A 26,488-nucleotide genomic window follows, 5' to 3' on the forward strand; every position below is an offset into this window, starting at 1 on the left:
ATTTATGGTATATTATTGTTTTCACAGATTAAGGCTATGTTTTGCTGTTGCATGATTGATTAGAGCGCGGTACCATATTTATCCACTGTTTATCTTTTGATGCACACCAAGTGAGGGTGAGCAAGGAAGCCGGCGATCTAATATATTGTATATAGAGATACATGTGAGCACCTTCCAGTGGCTCACAAGTAATTGCACAAGTTTTTCAGATCTCCCTCAGGTTCACCTGCCCTTGGTTTATCCATTAAATGCATGTGCCTCTACTATAAGGGCTCTCAAAATTTGTAGAGTTAGGACCACAGAATATCTGGGTGCCGTGACGTGGCTCTGTGGCTTACGTATGTATTTGCAAATGTGTGCTAACTAAACCCCTGTTTTTAACGCATACTGTTAAATAGGTTAATTCAGTTGTTGGCAAGCTGGCTGGCAAGCTTCGATATTCATAGACTTTAAGTTTTATAGGCTGCTACCTTCAGTAGATTGGACACTGGCAAAGCTTTTGGACATGCCCCCCTTTTGCGTACCCCTATAACCTTACCCACTCTGTGAGACTGCAGTTTTTGCCCGTGTCCTGTAGATGATGGGACCACCAACTTCTGCCCAGATACATTATGGGCTACTCAGGCACTTCCTTGGTCTTTTTGCCATGAGGACTTCACTACAGGGCGGTTGATATCTGAGTGTATATCCTTCTCTGACCACACCTACACCATTTCCACACCTTAGTTCATAAATACTTCAGAGAGGAATACCCTTACTCCTAGCAATGGCGGAAACCAGGCGCAGGCAAATCCCAGTAAAAGCTCAAGCAAAGATTTATTCTGCCATTTGCTTCAAAGCACTAAAATCGCTACAAGTGATATTGCTTGTCTTGTATTGGAGCAAGACCCTATTTTTACATCACTTGCTGGATCCATTACAAGCTGTATCTCAGGCACACAACAGGGTAGCCTATGTGATCAGGGCAGATTTCTCTGCAACTATCAGAATTTTTCAGACAACTAATGGGCTTAATTCAGCCGTCACTGTCCAGAACCTGAAAGCGCTAGGCTTCTTCCCCAACTTTTCTAGCTCAGTCAGAAGTGTCTACCTCCTTTAGAAAAGATAGACATTTTTAAAGAATACCCAGAATGTAGTGTTAGAAGAGGCTACAGAAGATTTCTCACTCCCATCCTTTCATACACCTGATGCTATTACTTGATGCAATATTCTTTGCAGATAGTGTAGATATGGTCATGCAAAAGCCTCAGTATAGTCACACTTTGCTCTCTCCAGTCTCGCTAAGCTTCCATGGGAACTAGGAGACCTAAACAGTCAAAAAAAACATTTCCCATTTATGAATAAATAGAATGGGCAATGTAGGACGATTAGTTTTCTCCTGAAAAGGTTTTCACACCTCTGCGAATCATTGCTGAGCTTTATTCATTGGAAAAATAAAAATGGACTGCGCTGCTGTCTGTCTTAAACAAACATCTTACTCTGCCTATAGAAGATGTTACTTCATTCATGGATCCTGCAGACAGGAAAATTGAGACCATTTTAAAGGCTCTCTTTTTCCCTTGCAGGCCCAGCCCTCCAACCAGCTATTGCTGCATTCTCTGTTTGTCAGACTGCCGCTGATTGGGCAATGAACACTCAACAAGATCCTGTCTTTGAGGACTGAACTTTGGTGGAACACTTACAAAACCTGCCTTCCTCATCATTTTGTGTTCATAAGCTAGAACATGTTATGACACAAATTTCCAGAATGGCCTTTTTCTGTTCATGACTCATTCGTATGCTGGCACTTGAAAAAATTTATCACAGGGGAAAAGGCTCCAAAACCTCCCTCTTCAGGGGCTTCTAGCTCTTCAAAACACAGAGTGTCTCCCTGCTCTCCTCAGGCTTCATCTTTAAAGCCAAAATTCAGCTCTTTTTTTCTTTGGCTGGTACTATTACAGTACTTGTTCCTTTTGGTCCCAGACCCAACAGTGGATTCAAAGGGGTACAAAATAGAGTTCGAGGGTCTGCCCTCGTTTACTTTTCACAAACCATCCAAAATCTGCACAAATACAGTCAGATTTACAAACTGTCCCAAAAACCATGTTCACTATAGGAAACCCAACGGGGTAGTCACCCTTATCTGGACCTAAAATCCCTCTGCAATCACCTTTTTTCATTCACAAGTTTCACATGGAATCTGCAAGGTCAGTTATTGCCTCTTTAGTACATTAGTAGACATTCAAGATGCCTACCTCTATAATTCCCATTTACACGCCTCTTATTAACTTTATGCACTTTGCAATAAGACACAAACACTTCCAATTTGTCACAATGCTGTTCAGCCTATCCTCTGCACCCAGATTATTCACAAAGGTGCTTGCACCCCTTCTTGCCCTCTTAAGAACTCAGAGCATCCAATTCACTGGGTACATAGATAACCTTCTTGTGAAGAATTCAGATCGATTACAACTATCTGCAAATGTCTAACAGACTAACCAGATTCTTCAGACATTGGAAACTGATTACCCAACCAAAAGTCTGAAGAATTTGAATGAGGTGGCCATGAGGCCTAGGACTCTCATGGAGAATTTCACAGGATTCTTTTTTGATCCTGAGCATGGGACCTTAGAAAGAAAAGTGTCTTTGGTGGTAGGAATACCTTTGCCTGGACTTTGTCTAGGATGAGACCTGAATATTCCAGATGCAAGGAAGGATGAACTTCCAATTCCACTGTTGCCAGGTGGATAAGACAGCTCATTGTTAAAGCCTATATTCTAAAAGATATGGTAGCTCCAGTACCGTTACATGCTCACTGCACCAGATCCATTCCGCTACCTGGCGACTGCTGCTCAGCTCTGTAAGGCTGCCACCTGGTCTTCAGTTCACACTTTCTCCAAGTTCTACAAGGTGGATGTCCAGACCTCTGTGGGTGCAGCTTTTGGCTACAAGGTTCTTTCAGCAGGACTCTAAAGTTGCATCTTGGTACAGTTCTGTTTGCCATGTTGTTGCCCACCATTCCATGCTGTTGCCCCCCACCCGCACACAGTACCAAGGGAAAACATGCACAGGTGAGGCTGTCAGTCACCTGCTGTGTGCTGGGGGGGGGGTTTGGCAGGGCCATCATCTGGGATTGTCTGGTGTAAGTCTAACGGCTTAAAAGTGCCTCATGCAGATAGCAGAGGATTGACGAAGCAGAGGGAAATTACACTTGGTGTTTTTAATTAAGACAAGTACACACAATCAGAGGAAATGCTTTGTTAATTTTTTCATGTCAGATTGTTACAACCACTTTAAGGGCCAGTTCACACCAGGAATCGTAGAGGAATGCGCTGTGCATTCCTGTGCAATTCCCATGCAGTTCTACATGGTATGATTTCAGCACGTTTGTTTTGAATGGGCTGAAATCGCACCCCAAAAGTAGCGCATGCACTACTGTAGGAAACTTATTGCAATCGCATTGCATAGTGCTCCTGTACCATGCCATCGGGTGTGGGGAAATGCACTGCATTTGGGGTTTCAATAACTTAAAATTGACACCTGCTGCAGATCGTAACTACTTCGTTTTGAACGCAGTGCAGGAAATGTGCATGGAATACAGGTTTACCATACCGCATTCTGGCGTTAACTGGCCCAAATGTTTATTAATTATAAGGATAGGGAAAAAAAAGGAACACTATCCCATAATACAATACAAAATAATAAGAAACTTTTGGTCCAAATAATATTTTGGATGGTCTTTTTAAATGGGCAGTTATGAAGTGAAAATTACTGAGTATTTTGTAACTTTTACTGGACCCCCCATAATTGTTCTACTGTATTTAAACTAATTAACAACATAACCCATGAAGAGGAGCAGGCAAAGATCACACTATCTTGTCAGCCAATTTTTCTTTTTTTTTCCTGGTCTGTAGACTGCATTAAAATGGTGAGCTGGATCTAAAATTCTAATTTGTGCATATGTACCTTCCTGTCTGTAAATTGCATTAGAGAGGAGGTATCTAGATTTTGTTTTTTATCTGTAATGTGTTTTTCTTTCTGCAGTCCTTCCGTGTGCTGACTATATGGTCCGAACTCCTGGTGATTATACCTCTCAGTTGTATCAAGCTAAGTAAGTCTGTTCTCCTATTACTATTCATGACTGTGTATTCTACTGTGGAACGTTTGTTGCATTATACAGTTGTGCTCAAAAGTTTGCATACCCTGGCAGAAATTGTGAAATTTTGGCATTGATCTTAAAAATATGACTGATCATGCAAAAAATGCTCTGTTATTGAAGGATGATGATCATATGAAGCCATTTCTTATCAAATAGTTTTGTCTCCTTTTTAAATCATAATGATAACAGAAATCTCTCAAATGGCCATGATCAAAAGTTTACATACCCTAGAATGTTTGGCCTTGGTACAGACACACAAGGTGACACACACAGGTTAAAATGCCAAATAGAGGTTAATGTCCCACATCTGTGGCTTTTTAAATTGCAATTAGTGTCAGTGTATATATAGTCAATGAGATTGTTAGCTCTTACATGGAAGCACTGACTAGGCTAGATACTGAGCCATGGAGATCAGAAAAGAACTTTCAAAAGTCCTGTGTACCAAGGTAAAGGAACTTTATAAAGATGGAAAATAACATAAAAAAAGATGTCCAAAGCCTTGAATATGCCAATCAGCACTGTTAAATCACCTATTAAGAAATGGAAAGTTCAGGGATCTCTTGATACCTCGCCAAGGTCAGGTAGATCAAGAAAGATTGCAGCCATAACTGACAGAAGAATTGTCCGGGATTCAAACAAAAAACCCACAGGCAACCTCAAAAGAAATACAGGCTGCTCTGGAAAAATTGAAAAAGTGTGATTGTTTCGAAGGAGCATAATATGATGACACTTCAACAAAATTGAGCTGCATGGTTGAGGTGCTAGAAAGAAGCCTTTACTGCATCAATGACACAAAGGCCTGGTTAGGCATGTCAAGGTGTTGTCAGGCATATTGTAACTGGGCTTTTTTTGTGGCATTGGTGCAGTAAAAGCTTCTTTCTGGCACCTCAACCAAACAGCTCATTTTTGTTCAAGTATAACTGTATTGTACATCTTAAAAACAACCACACCATCTTTTTCCAGAACAGCCTGTATTTTTTTTGAAGTTGCCTGTGGGTTTTTCTTTGAATCCCAGACAATTCTGTCGGTTATGGCTGCAATCTTTCTTGGTCTACCTGGCCTTGGCTTGGTATCAAGATATCCCCAAACTTTCCACTTCTTAATAGGTGATTTACCAGTGCTGATTGGCATATTCAAGGCTTTGGACATCTTTTTAGGTTATTTTCCATCTTTTTATAAAGTTCCTTTTACCTTGTTACGCAGGACTTTTGACAGTTCTTTTCTGATTCCCGTGGCTCAGTATCTAGCCTAGTCAGTGCTTCCACGTGCTAACAAACTCATTGACTATTTATACACTGATACTAATTGCAATTTAAAAAGCCACAGATGTGGGACATTAACCTCTAATTTGCATTTTAACCCGTGTGTGTCACCTTGTGTGTCTGTACCAAGGGCAAACATTCTAGGGTATGTAAACTTTTGCTCATGGTCATTTGGGTGATTTCTGTTATTATGATTTAAAAAGGAGCCAAACAACTATTTGATAATAAATGGCTTCATATGATCATCATCCTTCAATAAAAGAGCATTTTTTGGCATGATCAGTCATATTTTCAACATCAATACCAAAATTTCACAATTGCTGCCAGGGTATGTAAACTTTTGTGCACAACTGTATAATGATATTTTTGAATTTCATAAATATCAGATGTGTTTGATAATAAAGTATACAAAGGTGGGCTAGTAAGTTTGGAAGGTATTTAATTGTTTAATTATGCACTCTGCTTGGATTTTTGTTTTATTATGGTGATCATAGAAATATAGGGGGGAATTAACAAAGCATGGCACAGGCACAAAGCCTGCACCCCTCTTATAAATGGGAAAAAAGCAAGCAGGTGCTACTTTTAATGGAAAAAAAAAGGGACACAGATCCCTTTTTGTTAATTAGGATCAATTTGCTCTGTCTTCTATTTTGTGTCTGTGCTAGACACTACAGTATAGGAGAACTTCGTATTCTACAATTATATGTCCCTTGTGCTGATTTTTCTTTCTTACTTTGGCTGCACTTATGCTTTAAAGATAATATTTTTGACTTGATAGACAAAATTAAATAATTTGTTTGTGCATTTGGCACATTTTGTGTTGTTTTCTAGGCCGTATACACACATTCTTTCTGTACCAGTAGCAGAAACAATTCCAGCATACACTGGGCAGACTCAGTATCAATCCTTGCAGCCATCTCAGCCATATACAGTATACCCTCAGGCAACACAAACATACGGTCTACCTCCATTTGGTAAGTGTTTGTTTTTTTTCTGATGTTTTTTGACTTGGAACACCTTTTTACCTTTTGTCATATCTTTGCTGCTTGTCTAATTACCTTAGGTTAGACTGTAAGGGGAATAATTGTGTTTTAAAATCAAACGCAAAGACTTGTACTAAAGCACAGTATATATGATTCACACAAGCGTACTACAATGTACCCCTGTGCGAGGGCCTTGTTTGCCTGCACAGGGTTTTCACAGGTGTTTCATGCAGGCGGTCTCATTCATGTCAATTGGGACGCAGTGGCTGCTCCCAATTTGAAGCTATGCAGGTGCACAGGCATGAATGCACACTGTGTGCATTCAGGGTTGTGCACCCACATCTGCATGGCTGTCCATGCAGCCACAACTTCCAAATTGACGTGAATAGGACTTGCTGCATAGGGATGCACGGAACAGCCTGTGCATCCCCTGCAGGCAAATGTGGCCCTTGCATAGGTGTACGCTGTAGTATGCCCGTGCAAATGAGGCCTTAATGCGCATAGTAATGATATTACTGTGATTTTAGTATTCTGTTGGATAGAATAGGAAGACAGCTTTGCAGCTGTGGTTGGATAACTATTCTAAAAATGAAGACTAATCAAGATATTATGGATGCATACTTTGTTTTTTATAGTCAATTTATACTGTATTAACTGTCAACCTCTATCTTGACCTTGCAAGTACACTGTATAATTAGAGACACTGAAAGGAACTATGGCCTCAGGCATTCAGCAAATTCAGACTTTGAGGGTTAACATTCAGGCAGGGCTGATAAGTTTGTGCTCTGGAAAAATTCTGATAGTCCATATACAGTACATATAGGATTAGGTGTATATTTTATATGTATATACCAAGTCACCAGCCTATGTTCATATTCTTTTATTTCTCCAAAAGGTTGGCATTCTTATGCCTCTGACAGTAGTGTTCAATGAACCTCTGGCACAGTTCTGGCCCTTAGCCTGGTTGATATTCAGTCCTTCAAAAAAACTCAAATGGAGTGGCAGGGAATTTCATGTCTCTGTGTATCCTGCCATGCTATGTAACACACTTTTTTCTTTACACTTCACATAGCAGTGCTTTAAGAGTTTACCCTTGTTCATTTTTCTGTTTTCAGGTGCCTTGTGGCCAGGAGTCAAGTCTGAAAATGGCTTAATCCAGACACTAAACCCCCCAACAGTTTTGACATGCTCCTCAGGAGTTACCAACAGCCAAACCAGCTCTGTACTATATTCCTACCCTGTACAAGGTAAAATATTTTCTTTACTATTGGCTGTGAGTATAAAAATAAGTTGATCATATCGCTTGCAAAACTTGGGAAATTACATTAAAATAAATTTATCAGTTATAGAAGATTGAACTTGTATGTAATAAATTAAATGCTGTGCATAGCTATATAAAAGCCAGATTTTTTTTATTGTACATCACAGGACACAGAGGTGTTAATAGTCTTTATTACATGGGTTATATTGCCACTTTCAGGTGAATGGACCCTGGCCAGAATAAAAAAAGGCAGAAGTCGCCACCCAGGCATAAGCCGCATATATGCGCTAGTGTTACGGATGCTTTACTGAATCTCTCTGGGACTTTGTTCCTGCATCTCTGGCCCTGTTCCTAACATCCCTATCTGGTCAGAGTTGGGCCCTCTTCCCAACTGGTCACTATGGCCAGTAAGGCAAGAGTGACTGTACCCAGACCCTGCATCAAGAGTGGGGACGACCTATAATGTCTGCTGTTTGGTGCTGGATCCACATTGAGTGGCCACCACTTGAGGGAGGCCTCTTACTCGCAAATCCTTGGATGCCTGCATCCAAAAGAAGACTGTGGGGTAGAGTACTTTCTTATCTCTAAAGAAGAAGGCAAATATTACAGATTAAAAGCCAGTAGTGCCTTCAGAGGAGTGTCATTGTAAGCAACCATCCTTGGGCTCTAAATTAAAGCACACACCACATTCCAGTTTCATAAGGACTTGAATCCCTAGCCCTCCAGTCCATCCTTCTCTCAGTGAAGGGACGCCCACACTCGCTCGGGTGGGTGTACACCTAAGGATCTTTGTAGCCACTTCATCTGAAGTTATTTCAAAGGACTGGATCTGCAGCATGTTGTCCAGAGGATACAAGTTGGAATTTCTTTTCTTTCCTTCTTCACACTTTGTGCTCAAGTGTGCCTTCAGAACCATGAAAAAGAGTGGTTTCTTTGTAGCCCTGGAAAGACTGCTGTGCCAAGGGGTTATTGCCCCTGTTCTGTTAGCTTGGATTAATAGCTTTGAGACCTCTCTTCTGTTTTAAGGTTCCTAAGCCACAGATGCCCAACCTATCCTAGACCTCAAAATTTTGAACACGTTCCTGAAAATGTATACATTCAGGATGGAGTCTTCCCAGTTGGTGATTGGTCCACTTCATCAGGGGGACTCCCTGGTGTCAGTTGACATCAAAGATGCCAGCCTACACCAATTTTCCATCATCACCAATGATTTCTACACTTTTGCAGTGGAGGATCATCACTATCGGTTTGTGACATTACCCTTTGGCCTGTCTACGGTCCTCAGAATGTTGCCACGGTGTTGACTCTGGTGCAGGAGTTGTTGAGAACCCAAGGGATTCCCAGTGTGGGATACTTGGATGACTTCTATGACAGCAATTGCTCTGAAGGTTGACGCAGATGGGTACAAGCCCTATAGAGGTTCGGCTGGCTGCTAAACCTTCAGAAGTCGACATTGATTCTGAGCTCATGCCTCGAACACTTTGGTTTAATCCTGGTTATTTGGGGATATATTTTGGGCAAGTATATTGCTTCTGCAGGATTCGGTCTCTTTGAGCCCAGGTGAAGTCTCTATGAACATTGGACATGCCAGAGAATGCTAGAGAAGATGGTACACATCTCCATAGCTCTGCAGCGCAATATATTGGCGGTATGAGACCAGTATCAGGAGTTCTTGGATCTGGAATGGTGGATATCCGCACAGATGCTGGATAATCCTTCCTTCCACTGAAGCTTAAGGTCTTGAAGACTTACTCCAGCCTGTCAGGCTGGGCAAATGTTCAGGAGAACAGATAGCGTGGTTGCCAGAGGAACGGAAGTTAACAATCAACACTTTTAAGCTTTGGGCAGTTCGGCTGGCCTTTTCACGGAGGATTGTCTGCCTTCAGGGTCTGCCTGTAAGGGTTAAGTCATACAAACAATATTGGTGAAGCGCTTCACATATAAAACTCGATGTGTATATTACAATGATATTAAATGAGCATTAACTAGCCACACTGTATAAATAAATGAAATAAGTGAATTAACTCATACCTAATATTGCCCAAATATATGGATACCAAGTGCTAAAGTGCAAACAGGTCATGCAATTGCTGACTTATATTATTAGTGCCAAAATAAAATTCTTACGAGGTAAAAGATAAATGCAACGAAATATATTGCACACTCTAGATAAAAGTGACAAGTGCTCTAACTAGAAAATTAATATAAATATGGGTCAAAAAAGAGTCCATAATAAAGTGCAATAATAGGTGCTTGACAGTTGATGTGCGAAAAACACGATATCAGTGCTTCAATTCTTCACTCTAAAACACGATGCGTGTTAACGTGCCACGTGTGCATCTTAATCCGAAAGTGGCTAAAGTGCCTCCTCACCTTATCTATGCGACCCCTAAGGGCAACAACGCTTTAAGCAATAGTGCTCCACACAACTAGAGATCTCTGTTAATTGGCTCCTGTAGTACCACTCAGCCTCCTCTGCCAGGTCACTTTTGCCCTCAGATGGTTACATCAGGAGTATCATAAGGCCGAGAAGAGGTAAACAAAGAGAGCCTCCATAGTGAAGTACGGTTTATTCCAATAGCAGACAAAATAAGCCAAAAGGAACACTCACAGTATTTGCAGGTATCATACAGCGGTTTCCCATGTGCTGTGGGTGTACTGCTGGATCCTGAAAAAGCCACGTGACATCATGGAGTAACGCGTAGAGCGCGGTGACGCACTTCCGGAAACGCACATCCGGTAGACGCCATCTTTAGACACCCAGGACCCTGCAGTACACCCACAGCACATGGGAAACCGCTGTATGATACCTGCAAATACTGTGAGTGTTCCTTTTTGGCAATATTAAGTATGAGTTAATTCACTTATTTCGTTTATTTATACAGTGTGGCTAGTTTATGTGCATTTAATATCATTGTATTATACACATCGAGTTTTATATGTGAAACGCTTCACCAATATTGTTTGTTACATATCCTGAGGTATTGGGAATAGGTGGTAGCAACTTGCAACAATCTAGGGTTTTGTCTGTTTTTTCCAGTGGAGCGCAGGGGGAATAGTTTTATATTTATAAGTCATACAAACGCCACTGCAGTGGCATACATCAGCCATCAAGGAGGGACAAGAAGTTGTATTGCTCAGAAGCTGACTTTTTGTCTTGGGCAGAACTGCATGTTCCAGCCATCTCTGCTGTCTACGTTCCTGGCGTGGAAGATTAACCGGCACATTTTTTTTTTAATCATTACCAGCTGATTCTGGGGAAATGGGACACTTGTTTGCAGATATTTGTCTTCAGTGGGGTGGAAGAGGGGGGGGGGTGCCAGATTTGGATCTCTTAGCTTCTAGATTAAGCAACAAACTGGACAAGTTTGTATCCTGCACCAGGGATCCTGTGGCCATTCCAGTGGATGCACTTGTGACTCCCTGGGATCATTATTGTCTGATCTATTCTTTCCCTTCACTTCAACTCCTTCCTCCCCTTGTTACACAGGGTAAAGGTGGAGGACATTTTGGAGATCTTGATAGCACCGTCCTGGTCAAGTAGATTGTGGTATGCAAACATCATAGACCTCTTGGCTCTTCCAGATCGGCCAAACATGCTGTCTCAGGGTCCAGTATTCTGTCTTGTTTAACTGCTTCCCATCCTTAGGACATACCTGTACATCCTTGAATGGGAGCGGTGATATCTGGGTCATGGCTGCAGCTGTAGGCATGATCCAGATATTGTTTTATTTAGCCAATGATTCCCTACAATGTAAAAGTGATCCAACCAGCCATACAGCCGCCTGATCTCTTTTACAGGTGCTGGAAGGGCTATCCTGTCCCACGTGGAAGACCAGTACAGATGTGAACTGTCAAATTGGATGCCCTAGACACAGTGAGAGGAACTTCTGTTTTTCCTCTCCCTCTGTGACATCAGAAACCAGAAGAGACAAAGATATCACTTCCGGTTTTGGTTTGTTTGTTTTGTTTATAAGCCATTGTGCTTTGAAGGGCAGAGGAGAGATCTGGAATCTAATAAACCCCAGATCTCTCCATAAAGAGGACCTGTCAAAGACCATGCTATCACAAGGGATGTGAGCAAGAATTCTATCACCAGAACTACAGTGTAACTGGTAACCTGTAGATAACAGACCCATTGTCCCCAGCTCTAAAACACCAGCTTTTCCAGGTATTTCTGTATAGAGATTGGGACTGTCCTGATAAGTTGTTTGCTCCTTCCAATGTCTATACACAGACAACAAGTTAAAAAAAATAATAGGGCAGACTTGATTAACCACTTGTTTTATTTTTTGTTTTTTTTTGCCGTTAGTCTTCTATGTTTCTGTGTTTCTACATTTGAGTTGTCACGGATTGCTAAAAGCCTCCAAACTCATTTCCTGCACGTCTTCCACTGGTACATATTGTATGCATAGGGCACTTGGGCTAAAGTGCTGGACTGTGGGACATTTGTGCAAGAAGCTTTTGATCTGCATGGCCTTCGAAAGTCCACATCTCTTCCATGCAGCTTTTGAGAATACTATAAAGAATGTTACTGGCAAGGGCACCCATCATTTTTAGCGTGAGATGCCATAGGAACAGACTGCAAACTCTTCTTCCTCTCTGACTGTTGTATCCTGGTTTCATTTCCAAATTTCACGCTTCCGCACTTTGGCTTCTCACTCCAATCTTCCTATGTAATTGCACAGATTATCACACTTCCAGTCATCTTGGATTTTCAGGACCAAGGTGTCATTGCCCCAGTTCCTATGGAAGAACCATCTTAGGGATTTAATCTAACCTATTCACAGTTCCCACATCCAAAGGGGACATGCGCCTCATCTTGGATCTCAAAGCTCTAAATATCTTTGTTCGGGTCTAGAAATGCACCAAATGTAATTTCCCCTTTTTACCAGGGAGACTTTTTGACTTCTGTGGATGTCAAGGATACTTACCTTCATGTCCCTTTTTTTGCTAGCGCATCACTTTTTGCCACACTTTGCTGTGGGACCCCTGCTCTACCAGTTTATGGCCCTGACCTCTCCTCTGCACTAAGGTTCCTGGCACCAGTATTAGCCCTTCTGTGCAGTTTTGACATCTCCATTGTGGAATACTTAGATGAGCTTCTATTGAAGGAACAGTTAGTGCAGGATCTGTCAGATAATGTGTCTCTATCTGTGCAGACTACCGCTTCCCTGTCTGAACACCGTCCACGGACCCCACCGCTGACCATACAAGACTAGACGACACCAGTCTTGAAGGAAACCATGACATAGACTCCTTTTATTTTAACACAGATACAAGATATATACATTCTAGGAAACAACCCCCCCCCCCCCTGCATAATGACACAGAGCGGGGCAAACCACATCTAGCAACAAGAGCCACATCAGCAGACACCCCCCACCAAGCCAATACATAAACACATACATCCCATAATATTTTGCGCCTAAGCAAGACACACAATAGAACCATGGGATGCAACCACATGGCATTAAACAATGATCAACCCCGCACCCCAAAATTAGGACAGATCACCCTGTACCTCTAACAGGCACAGGGTGACTTACACATAGGAGGGATATGGGGAGCTGAGACAGGGGTCTTCCCACCCCTCCAAAGTGAGCTGGGTTCCAATCGGCCCCCCACCCAAAGTGACTCCCGACACACCATCTTTCAAAGGATCCTCATGATGGATGCCATCCTTTCAGGCTGGGGAGGAGTCCTGTACACCTTGTTGGTGCAGGGGATTTGATTGTTAGTCTTGTCTCTCATTTATCATCCTGGCATTTTGGGCAATGTGGCTGTCTCTGCAGTTGGACATTGCTACAACTGTGGCATATATCAATCATTAGGGGGGAACCAGACGTTTTGCTGTGGCAAGATAGGTATATTTAATCCTGTCCTTTTTAGTAACTTTGTTCCAGCTCTGTCCCCTATGCACAATCCAGGTGTAGACATTTGGCAGGCAGATTTCCTCAACTGGCAAAGCCTGGATCTGGGTAAGTGGTCCCTACAGTAAGGGGGGTTGCAGGGCATGTGTTGTAGGTGGGAGACTTCGGATATGGACTTCTTGGGCTACAAGTTCAACGACAAACTCGACAGGTTTGTCTCCAGGTACATGGATTTTCTAGCAGAAGCTGTGACTGTGCTGCCAGCTCCATGGGATTGATACACCCTGATCTATGCTTTTCATACCCTGAAACTTCTGCTTTGCGGGATTGTGATAAAGGGAATTCCTCTGATTCTGATATGGACTGCTCTAAGTGGGTGTGGTGTGCCAACCTGATATGACTCCTGGCAGATACTCTGGGTGCTCTGCAGACCAATTTTACCATCCTTCATAACAGTTGCTGGCTTTATTGGCATGGCTGTTGAAGCCCAAGTGCTGAGGAACGAGGAAAATTCTGAAACTGTTATTCCTACAGTTGGCGTGCGTCTCAGGGCTTCCACACCAAGAGTGAAACAAATAGTCTCCTTCTTCCAGCTGGCTTGGGACAAAGTGTTTGGCACTCGGCACGGGCCAGGTTTATGTCCTTTTTATTTGTATAGGGGAAGTCACCCTTGTAACTCCCTCTGTCCATTTCCCTTTGACTCTGGTTCTTTCTGCGCTTCAGAAGCCACCATTTGAACCTATTAGAGATATTCATTTCCCTACTCTTAAACGGTGTTGGTTCTTGCAGCTGTCACTTCTGCAAGGGAAGTATCTGAACTGGCAGTGTTATCCTGCAAGGAACCCTTTCTGATTTTGCATAGAAACATATGGTGTAGAGGACCTAGACTTCCTCCTTGCCTAAGGTATTGTCTTTCTTTTACCTCAACCAGGATATTGTTTTTGCATCCCTCTGCCTGGCTCCAGTTCACCAAAGAAATCTTCTCTGCATTGTGAAGTGGTTCAGGCTGTTCAAGTCTGTCTTTTAGTCACTGGCTTGTTTCAGGAAGACTGATTCTTTTTTCATCCTAGATGGACTCTGAAAGGGTGCACTGGTTTCTCATTCCACCAGCTCTAGGTGGGTTAGGCATACCATCATCCAAGCCTATGATTTTAAGGATTGGGTTCTACCTTTTTCTGTGAAGGCACACTCTACTAGATCTGTGGGTGCTTCTTGGCCTTCTCTGCATCAAGAAACTGTTTCCCAGATTTGCAAGGCTGCCACCTGAACTTCTGTTTACCTGTTCTCTATGTTCTATCAGGTGGACGTTTCGGCCTCCCATGATGTCCACATTGGGCGTAAGATCCTTCAAGCTGCAGCAGCCTCCAAATTTCTGTTGTATATTTTTGTTAGTGATTGTTTGCTGTGATGCCCACTCCTCAGTTGGAATGCTTTTGGATGTCCTGAAGATTAGAGATTTCTTGTGTCCTTCAATAGACAAAAAAGAAAATAGAATCTTTGTACTCACCATATAACCACTATATTGGAGTCCCTTGAGAGACACATTTCCCAACCTGCTTTGTTTATGATCATGCTCTCGTTACTGCTTTGTACAAAACTGTGGCATGCTGGTAGTTTGCAGGAGTTATCGTAGGCCAGTGTCCAAGCTTCCTGTAGGCAGCAGTATAACCCAAAATGCTGAAATCTTCCTGTGTCTCTCATTGGAGTCCAAGAAAAAGATTTTTATTGTGAATATAGTTTTATGATAAGCTACGATCATTTTGTATGCAGGATATAGCTTTTTTTTTTTAATTATAATGTCTTATTTTTCAACAACACTGTTTTCTCACAGCCTCTACTACAAATGCAATATCAAGCACATCACCATCAAACATCACAACCCCAACAGTTACCAGCATCTCAAACCAGGTAACATCTGTAACGTAACCTGAAAGTTTTTTAGAACTGTGGCTTGAGTACATTCCCTTTTTTCCTCCATGTACAGTCATGGCCAAAAATATTGTCACACCTCCTTTTCTGTCAGGTAATGCACCACTTCGCCCAGAATATTGTTGCAGTTACAAACGTTTTGGCATTCTCATGTTTATTTTTGCATTGGAATTACACAAAAAAGTGGAGAAACAAAAAGCAAAATCTGACACATTCCACACAAAACCCCAAAAATTGACTGGACAAAATAATTGACCTTTTCTTAAAATTGTAAGAAATAATTGCATTCCAAGTTTTTGATGCTCCTGTAATTTGTAATTAAACTCACCTGTATCAATTAACAGGTACTGGCAATATAGAAATCACACTGGCAACCAGTTAAAATTGTGAAAAATTGATTCAACCTTTCTGTTGTGTATCTCTGTGTGCCACATGGAGAAGAGAGAGAGCAGCAAAAAAATTGTCTGAGGATTTGAGAACAAAAATTGTGGAAAAGCATGGATAATTTCAAGGTTACAAGTCCATCTCTAGAGATCTTACTGTTCCTGTGTCCACTGTGTGCAACATTGTCAAGACGTTTAGAGCCCATGGCACTGTAGCAATCTCCCTGGATATGGACGAAAGAGAAAAATTGATCAAAGATTGCAACAAAGGATTGTTTGAATGGTAAACAAAGAACCTCAACCAACTTCCAGACAAATTCATGCTGACCTTCAGGCACAGGGTACAGCTATGTCAGCTTGCACTATATGTCACCATCTGAATGAAAAGGAATGTTATGGTAAGAGACCCAGGAGGACCCCATTGCTGACACAGAAACGTAAAAAAGCCAGATTGGAGTTTGCCAAAACTTACTTGAGGAAGCCAAATTATTTTGGAAGAATGTGCTGTGGACAGAAGAAACAAAATTACAGATTTTTGGTAAAGCCCATCATTCTACTGTTTTCCGAAAAAGCAATGAGGCCTTTAAAGAAATGAATACAATCCCTACAGTCAAGCATGGTGAATGTTTTGGGGTTGCTTTGCTGCTTCAGGTACTGGATGTCTTGACTGTGGCATTAGAAATCTGAAGACTACCAAAGAATTCTGGTGTGCAATGTAGGGCCCAGTGTCAGAATGTGGGGTCTCTGTCAGAGGTCATTGGTCTTACAGCAGGACAATTACTCAAAGCACATATCAAAAAGCACCCAGAAATGGTTTAAGGGAAAGCACTGAAGAGTACTGAACTGGCCAGCAAAGAGTCCAGATCTCAGTCCCATAGAGCACCTGTGATGTGTAAACAATTACATGTTTTTTCCTGGAAAGCAGAGATCAACATTTTTTTTTTTTCGTCATTCTTTCCAGGGTAGAGGAAAGCTCTGGGGTCGTATAGACCCCAGATATCTCCATAAAGAGGACCTCTCATACCTTATTTCTATCACAAGGGATGTTTACATACCTTCTCATAGGAATAAAAGTGATACAAAAAAAAAATGAAAGGGACAATGTAATAAAAAAAAATATATATAAAAAACATGTCAAAGCGCCCTCATTCCCCTGTGCTTGCGCACAGAAGCGAATGCATACAAAGGTTCACACCACATGTGAAGTATCAATGTGAACAATATACTGAGAGCAATAATTCTAGGGCTAGACCTCCTCTGTAACTCTCAACTGTGGTAACTTGTAAACATTTTTATAGCGTCGCCTATGGAGATTTTTAGGTACTGTATTTTGGGGCCATTCCACGAGCATGCGCAGTTGTAAAGCGTGCCATGTTGGGCATTTATTTACTCTGCGTAACATATTTTAGATTTTACCAAAAATTGGGTATTGTATTGGGGTTTTTTTTTGCGTTAAAATTCATTAAAGTATATTTTTTCCATAAAAATTGCATTTGATAAATCGCTGACATAAAAAATTGCAACACCCACTGCTTAAAAAATATATATAATGTTTGGTGATTTGGTATAATTTTCTAGTGCAAAAAAAAAGAAGCTTTTTACTTGTAGGAGAGAAATGCCAGAATTGGCCTGGGTGGGAAGTGGTTACACATGTGCAAAAAAAAAATGCAAAAACTGCTCTGGAAGGGAACGGGTTAAAGTAGTGGACACTGGAGCTTGATTTGGCTGCTCAGTATGCGCTTGTACTGAGCACCAAAGTGCTTCCGTGTGTGAGGGTAACCTGAAGGAATTAGGTTTGTTTGGGTTTTTTTCCTCATTGGGGCTTTTTATGTAAAAAAGAGACAGCTATCTGAATTATAATGCTACTGAATTAGACAGTTTTATCGCTAGGTATTTTAGCTGTGTCCCTATTGCGTGATTTTCTGAAAAGTGACCATGTGCATGTATGGGTAAGTGACTGTGTGTGCCTATGTGCATGTATGGGTAAATGTGTAAAAAAAAAAAAAAAAGTGGGTGCAGTTGTATGGATAAATGACTGTAGCTCTGCCTTACTGTCAAGTTTCACCACTTGGTGCACCACTTGGAGCCTGAACAGCCAGTTTCCTTGGAGGAGCTCTGAGCTCTGGGGGTCTTCTACTACAAGTTGGATGCCGATAATTATGAGAGTGATCCAGAGCTGGCAAAGATCCGCAAAGACAATAATTACACATTCATGGATATTATCACCATACATAAAGACGCACTGCCAAATTATGAGCAGAAGATATGAGTCCATAAGCTTATATACTGGTGTCTGTCCGTGGAGGATAAGTGGAAGGAGGAGGAGTGAGTCTGTTTGGAGCCAAAAAAGTCACTTCTAACTTGGATAACTAGTAGGATCCTGGAGTGATCCAAAAGGCTTTTTGGCCCCTGCGGGTGAGTGGGCACGCTAGCCATTATAGGATTCTCACCCATCACCAGCACTTAGAAGTTGTGCATGATGTTTTGAGTTCCACATGGTCAAAACTGCTCTGCTTGTGGACATGTATCACCATTTACTACCAGTGTGTGTTGCAAGCACTATATTGAAGTTATTATCTGCACGTATATTATAATCACCTATACAGTGATATATATTTCACGATAAGGAATCACTGAGTGCTATAATCACCGAATATCTTTGTTTATTGTATAAATATTTTAATTGGTTCACAATAAGGTTAAGCACTTTTGGATATATGTTTTAATTTTAGCAGCGCTACACATATTACACATATTACACTACACATATCATTTATCCATCTAAAAGGAGAGGATCAGGTGTCAGCGGCAGCTCAGTAGATCAAATTGAAGATAGCCGCGCAGGAGTTTTTTACCGTTTTGTATATAAAGACTTAATATGGTTTTGGTTAAAATTATTTTTTGTTAATAGGACAAGTAGATTGGGACTTCAAATTGGTTCCTTGCACAAGTAGTTTTGTACAAAATTTCAACACCCCTGAGGACCCCGATCTGAAAGACCTGGAGCTGTTTGCGAAAAAAAGAGGCGTAGAAAAACTCATCAATGGTCACCTGAAGCGATTGATTTTAGTTATTTTTTTGCAAGGGGTGTGCTACCAAATATTACATTGAGGGTGCCAATTTTGTCCAGTCCACTTTTGCAGTTTTGCGTGAAATGTGTCATATTTGGCTTTTTGTTTCTCCATTTTTTTGTGTCATACCAATACAAACAAAAGAAATAAACATGAGAATGCCTAAACATTTGTTATTGCAACAGTGTTCTGGGCGAAGTGGTGCATTATCAGAAATGCAGGGGTGCCAATATTTTTACCCATGACTGTATGCTAAAATATGGAAGGCAGTAGATCTGGCTGCTTAAAACCAAACAAATGTCAGTACATGTGTGGTTTTTTTTTTTTTTTTTTTTTTTTAGGCTTACTGTGTAACTTTGTAACACAGATAATACCATAGAAGTGTCAATATGTGCAGCCATTGATGCCATATCTTTTTTTTTTTTATCTTCATATAAAGGGCAATGCTCTTCACATTATGTCTACATTTTTGGCTTAATTAACAGCCAATGTGGGAGCACTTCAAAAGATAAGGGCCTGTCTCTTAAACTTACTCTGCCACAAAACAATAAAAAGCACCCTGTAAAAGAAGAGTACTGCTATTTGCCATTTTATTAATCATCTCTTTTTTGCAGAACTAAAATCTTCTGCATCCGACACTTTAGAGTGTGTTGGATGCCTACATCCCCCACTGCATGCTGTGGTTTCACCCTCTGGTCATTGTCACTTGTTTTTTCCCTGTAAGGTGCCAATTGGGACTGCGTTTATTCTGTATCATCAGGGCCGGATTTATGCTTTTTATTCCCCAGGCCATCTACCTTTTTGTTTCCCTCCCACCCACAACACGCTCGCACGCAGTGTACAGATTGAAAACTAATTTACAAAGACTTATACCAGTAGCAAGATCATGATCACAGAACTTGTGTCTTACACAAGCATATCCTTGGAGACTACATAAGTACTGTACTGATAAAACCAGAAAACTCAGCAGAGACGCTTAGTATCGTTCTGTCATTCACTAATCACTGCAGTATTGAAGCAATCATAAATATGTCCACACAGAATTGGTGCCATAATGACACACCAGAAACATGCTCCATTCATTCACTTTGGGCCCCTCTGTTCTAAGGGCTCATGAAGCCTTCCTCCATTTGCACAGCAAACACTGACACATTTACTTGCATTGCAAGCTCCTCCTAATTCCTGTAAATTCATCAGGTGGGCTACAGGTCTGCAGGCTTTTGTTTATAAATTTCAGGGACCAGCTCATAAAACTGAAGGGAATCTTTTTGTAAATACCTTTTTTGGCTAATTTTACATGTTGTCACTTGACCGCTATTCAGCTCTTCACCCATTGGCTACAAGTGTGGGCCGGACGCTGCGATAATCGGCACCTTCTCCTGACATCACACATCCTGCATATAAATATATGCACATACATATTATGCCAGATAAATATAATATTTGTGTTTTAGGAATAATATGGCCGCTTGGTCCACTCCACTACACAAATGTGCAGCTGCTCCTCAAACAGGAGCCAGTGTCACTTATCTTGTAAAAGGCTAGACGGCAGCAGACTGCCTATGGGGACTACAGGCATACCATGCGTCAGCATGGCATCCTGTAGCTCCCATTCTGAAAGAAGGAAGGACAATTGACCACACTAGCACAGATGTGCTAAGGTGTCTCCCATCCCTGCTAGTCCCTGGGTGTGGTCCTGTAGACAGGCAGGGAGGCAAGGAGTAGATAAACAGCACAATGTTAAAAAATATTACACGTTTAAGTTGCCATAAAGCCCCTTTTTGTTTTTAAAAGCCCCAGACATTCCTAAAAGCACCTGTGCCTAATAAACATCAATCCTTTGTATTTTTCATCCTGGCAAAGCCATTTCAAGGTTTAATGGGGCATGCATCCATTGAAAATCCCTAGTGATAAAACCGTCTCATTCAGTAGTATAACAATTAAGACCTTTATTTAAATACGGTTTTGGTTAATTTTTTTTTTTTTTTCATCAGGACAAGTAGATTGGGAGATTGGGACCCCGATTTAGTCCTTGGACAAGTAGTTTTTCAAAAAATGTCCACTCCCCTGTAAGGGCTACCTGTTTACCTTTTTTTCACAGACTGAATAACCTCACTAATTGAACTCCACACTGCTATTATTTGGAATGTGTCCCCTTCCATTATCAATAATTCAATTGCACAGAATCCGAGGCATGCATGTCATGACTGTGGGGTTTGTTGGTTTTCTATAACTCTACTACACCTACTTGTAAATTATTTGCCATGTAGAAATATAATTTATACCAAAAACAGTGGTTGATCTGGTTAGTGATGTTGGACTGCTATTTTGAACACAAATAAAAATAAATACTATGTGCTTTGTGAAGGAAAAAGAAAAAAAAAAGTAGTCCTCAACTATTGAAATTAAGGTTAACTTACAAAAAAAAAGTCTTTAGAGGGAAAAAAAAAAATCTATAAAACCTGCAAATAAAAATGCCTTAATGGAACAAAAACCAAAAATTTAAATATTGAAAGTAATTTAAAAAAAAATCAAATTTCTAGTAACCCTTACAATAATACGTTCTAGCCACTGAAAATGTATACCTCTGACTGTTTCTCTCTTTTACTTTTATAGGAATATCCCACATATACCATCCTTGGACAAAATCAGTACCAGCATTGTTATCCAAACCAAAACTTCACAACAGTATCGCCCCCTGGCTCTACAGAAAGCAACCCTGTGACACCAGATTTTCAAGAGACCAAGACAGACACTACTTCCCCTTTGCAGATACAAACACCAATTTCTGGTGTGTACATCATTTTATTTTCATTTGTATGGAGAAAGATATTGGAGAGTATAACAGGATAGCAATATGAACTAAGGTTACTTCAGACCCTATATGTTCAGGTCAAAAATAATTTAATGTTATAATGTTTTTGCTAAGCAAAAACCCAATAGCCACTGGCAAAACTTTAGTTGATACTCACTTGTTCCCTTTCTTTGGTTTACCTGTTCTGTGCCCAAATTACTTTTGAATTCTTTGCTAATAGCCCACACATTATTACTATACTAAATTTGTGCAGGGTCTTCTCAGTTCCAGTGATGTGCAAAAAGCACAATTTATCTTAAACATTTGTCTTTACTTTCACTTTCTAAACGAACTGCATCTATAGTGCAATTGCAAAAAAGAAATAAATCCTCCTGCGCTCTTATGTAAATGGATAGAAATAAATATCGATACTAAAAAGCAGCTAACATCCAATCCCATACCATAAGGTCTATACACAATTTCAACAAACATGTTTGATAATATATAATAGACAGATCAGATAAATATATAATAGACAGATCAGATATAAAATCTAGAAATTAGACATAAAACTGATCACACAGCAAGAGTGACTCCAATCCAAATGTGGATATATTAAACGTGACCTCCAAGTCCCTGATGGGACACAATAATAGCAAAAAAATGATGTGAATCCCTACTAGGGATCAGAACAGCACACTATGTGAGACTCGCATCACACATAAAGTGACTTAAAAGTCCATAAATAAGTGTAGTGATCTTCCCGTTCATGCACGATGTGGATGTCAAACACCCTCAGTGTGATCCCCAACGGAATGGCTAGAATGGCCTCTCACCTCCACTTCATGACCCTGCAGGGCCACAAAGCAAAAAAAACTCCTCTAGGTCCTCAGAGTAGCCACTCTATCATTAGGATGATGCCAACAGGTAATAATTATTCACCATTCCATGGACTGGTTTGCAGGCCGCTTAGCACTCTCATAGATACCATAAATCATATGCCCATATAACAGAGAACAAAATCTCCATAGTGTAATACTGTTTAATGGCATATAAATAAAATAAGCCAAAGGTGCACTCATGTATATAGCTTGCATGGAGTAGAGTCCAGTATATATCAAGGTAGAATCCAATGAGCACAGTATACAGCTTGTAACCAGGTGGAATACAATATGCCAGGTGTACTGCATGAAGAAAAAGCACTTGTTGGGTATACAAAGATGGCGCCACGCCGGAAGTGCATCACACGTTAGTGCCGTCGACGCACTGCGTCACGTGACCTCATGACTTCATCATTTTTTTTTATTTCATCTGTCATATATTATTATACATGTTTGTTGAAATTGTATATTAGCGCTGCATCATTATTTATATATATGTGTGTGTGTGTATGTATGTATGTGTGTGTATGTATATATATATATATATATATATATATATATATTGCAATTGCACATATTATGTAACCCCACCCCCCAAATCGGTTTATACTAATCTGTCCCCAATCCATCAAGATATTGTCCATGCATCTTCTCTATTCCTTTCAGCCCCTTGTCAAAATCTTAGCACTGGGACCTGCGCACATACAGTATACGCTCTCCTTTGGATCCTATGGAGAGTTTAAGCACTGCCAGTACACCCCCTCATTGCATTGTCTAATAACACCTAAACACGCTCCCTAACAATTACTCTAATCCAGCACTAAATCCCTAAAGGGAAGACTTCTTCTTTTAATAAATCTAAAAACAAATAGTTGTATATCAGCTTACCAGTCCTTAAAGTGATTCTAAAGGCTTAATTTAAAAAAAAAAACGTGTATACTTACCTGCTCTGTGTAATAGTTTTTCCCGGATCTTCCTGTTCTCTGGTCCCCTGCCAGCGATCCTGGCCCCTCCCTCCTGTCGGGAGCCCCCACAGTAAGCAGCTTACTATGGGGGCACCCGAGCATGCGCATTTCCCAACTGCTGCTCCATGTGTCCATTCACACACGGAGCCGCAGCTCAGCCCTGCCCCTCTCTTCTTATTTGCTCACTGCTGTAATTGACAGAAGCAGGAGCCATTAGCTCCCGCTGCTTTCCCAGCCAATGAGGAGATAGCCGAGACTCCAGTGCACATCGCTGGATCGAGAGGGGACTTAGGTGAGTATTAGGGGGGGGTGGGGGGATGCTACACAGAAGAGGTTTTTTTACTTTCATGCACAGAATGCATGAAGGTAAAAAACCTTGAGCCTTTACAACCACTTTAAATGAAGAATTTGTATTTTTTTTTTTTTTAATAAGGTTTTTTCCTTTTATTTTAATCTAATAATCCTGTTATTACCCTTTCTGTAGGGTAGGGTGACTATGCTTACTCTACATTTTTTATGAAGGGCGCTATGTCACCAGGGCTAGATTTCAACTATATCTTCCTGTCCATCATGACATGGTGGAAGAGAGCTTAGTAGTATACAGAAGGTAGATAACACTGTTTATGCAGTTCCGCCCACAGGAAGTGATAAGAATATTGCATTCTTGACAAATTCAGCAGGTAGTTCCTGTACTGTTGAAACCGTTCTTGGCCCAAAAAACTCAAACCTTATACAACCACCATATCAATTGTTAGCTGGAACATATTATATTTTTTGTGCATGGGTTTTAGATAGCCTTTAACCAGCTCCAGCAAAAACGCATACACATCTACCCAGAGCCACTGGTGGTGGAAATGTTCGAGAAATATATTTTTTTTTCTTAAATCCGTATATGCATTTTATTTTAAGCCACATGGATCAGGTTTTAAGCCCATAATCATGAATAGGAGGTTGCTGCTTGTAGAAACCAGTCACGTGCTTAAGTAGCTAAAGTGGCTATACTTACATCATAAATACTCTTTTAGGTGATCCTGCTGCAGGCCAGCCCATGAGAGCAATGAGCAGCAAAGAGACAGAAGAACAAAGTAAGAAGAATATGCCAGTAAAGAACAGGGGGAAGGGTAAGAAAGCTGACTCCTTGTCGCCACAGCATGGTGATCTTGAGGTAAGCTGATATGAATGTAGACTAATCTGACGAGATGAGAGGAGATGCATGTTATAAAAGTGAATGTAGCAAGTCTCTAGGCTAATGATACTTTTGATATAAAACCATCTCATGGCAAACATTACTTTTGCTGAGACTGTTTTCTTGATGTACATGGATAAACCTGACCTCTTGCATCTTCAGAGATTATGCTGGATTCTATATTTCAAATACCAGTTTATAAATTGTACATTGTTCTCTCGAGCCCTGCTATATCAATGTTGGTAAGATATTTCTGTACATAAAGATGTTAAAACAGATGTTCCAGTTGTATAAAAATAAAATAAAAGTCAGAAACTACAAAAACTGTCTTTTAACCACCTTCCGCCCGCCATATAGTACAATGACGGGCGCAAGGTGGTTCTCTCGTTCGAATAGGACGTCATATGACGTCCTTCCATTCTCAACGTACATGAGCGGCTCAGGGAGCATGGAGCGTGGCGATTGCCAGTGCGCTGTGTCCCTTTGGACACAGCGGATCACGGAAAGAGCCGATCACAGCTGATCACATGTAAACACGGAAATGCCGGTTATCGGCATTTCTCTCCTCTCGAGCTGTCACGCTGACAGCTCGAGAGGTGAGGAGAGCCGGTAATTGGCTTTCCGCAGAGGGGACATGTACACTGATCATAAGGGCACTGATGATTAGTGTGCCCTGAAGATCAGTGTAGCTCCAGCAGTGCCACCTGTCAGTGCTCATCAGTGCCACATGCCAGTGCCACATCAATGCTACATATCAGTGCATACCAGTGCACATCAATGCCACATATCAGTGCCCATCTGAGCTGCCTTTCAATGTCACCCATCAGTGTCAGTCAGTGCCACCTATCAGTGCCAGTCAGTGTCGCCTATCAGTGCCGCCTAACAGTGCCAGTCAGTGCCGCCTATCAGTGCCATATATCAGTGTCATGTGTCAGTGCTGCCTTTCAGTGCCCATCAGTGATGCCCATCAGTGCAACCTACCAGTGCCTCCTCATCAGTGCCATCTATCAGTGTCCATCAGTGCAGCCTATCAGTGCCCATCACTGCAGCCTCATTAGCGCACATCAGTGAAGGAGAAAAATCACTTATTTACAAAATTGTATAACAAAAACTAAGAAAAAACTTTTTTTTTTTCAAAATGTTCAGTGGTTTTTGGTTTGTTTAAGAAACAAAAAAATCCCAGAGGTAATTAAATACCACCAAAAGAAAGCTCTATCTGTCTCAAAAAAATGCTAAAAATTTCATATGGGTACAGTGTTGCATGACTGCGCAATTGTCATTCAAAGTGTGACAGTGCTGAAAGCTGGAAATTGGCCTGGGCAGGAAGGGGGTATAAGTGCCCTGTAGGCTAGTGGTTAAAATACAGACACCTGTCCCTCGGTCCAGTGGTGTCCTCACCATGGCTGGCTTCACTGGCCGTCTTCTCTTCCCTGCGCAGGCATCTTCAGTGTGGGCTCCTGGCTGTGAAGCTGCGAGCTGTATGTGCCCACTGTGCATGCGCTAGGAGCGCTGCGCTTTGTGAATGGTCCTGTAGTCTTCTGGGACCTGTCACGTGTCTCAGAAGACTACGGGGAGGGAGGACAACTTCCGCTTCCGATCGCCTTAGCTGATCGAACTGGAAGTGGGTACCTGTCAAATTCGGATACCTGCTCTCACACCCCCTCGCTCCCCAAAGGTGCCAATCTTTAACGGGGAGTGGGGGACAAAGCCTAAAAGCAGAACTTCCCCTTTTGGGTGTAGCTCTACTTTAAGAAACTGTTGC

At 41.3% G+C, this 26,488-nt stretch overlaps 1 protein-coding gene across 4 annotated transcripts in view; it reads left to right on the forward strand.

The window, feature by feature from the left end:
- Positions 1-26,488, forward strand: part of EYA3 (EYA transcriptional coactivator and phosphatase 3) — a 126,971-nt gene that overhangs the window by 41,757 nt on the left and 58,726 nt on the right. For all 4 annotated transcript variants that reach the window (XM_089686315.1, XM_089686318.1, XM_089686317.1 and 1 more), the window contains 6 exons: positions 4,024-4,090; positions 6,232-6,374; positions 7,499-7,630; positions 15,349-15,425; positions 21,517-21,691; positions 24,566-24,705. In XM_089686315.1, coding sequence (XP_089542441.1) covers positions 4,024-4,090; positions 6,232-6,374; positions 7,499-7,630; positions 15,349-15,425; positions 21,517-21,691; positions 24,566-24,705 — 734 coding nt within the window. The remainder of the gene's footprint in view (positions 1-4,023; positions 4,091-6,231; positions 6,375-7,498; positions 7,631-15,348; positions 15,426-21,516; positions 21,692-24,565; positions 24,706-26,488) is intronic.

This window comes from Staurois parvus, unplaced genomic scaffold (assembly GCF_062004578.1).
Source record: "Staurois parvus isolate SC_StPar_1 unplaced genomic scaffold, SC_StPar_1.0 ptg000394l, whole genome shotgun sequence".
In the NCBI taxonomy this organism is placed as follows: Eukaryota; Metazoa; Chordata; class Amphibia; order Anura; family Ranidae; genus Staurois; species Staurois parvus.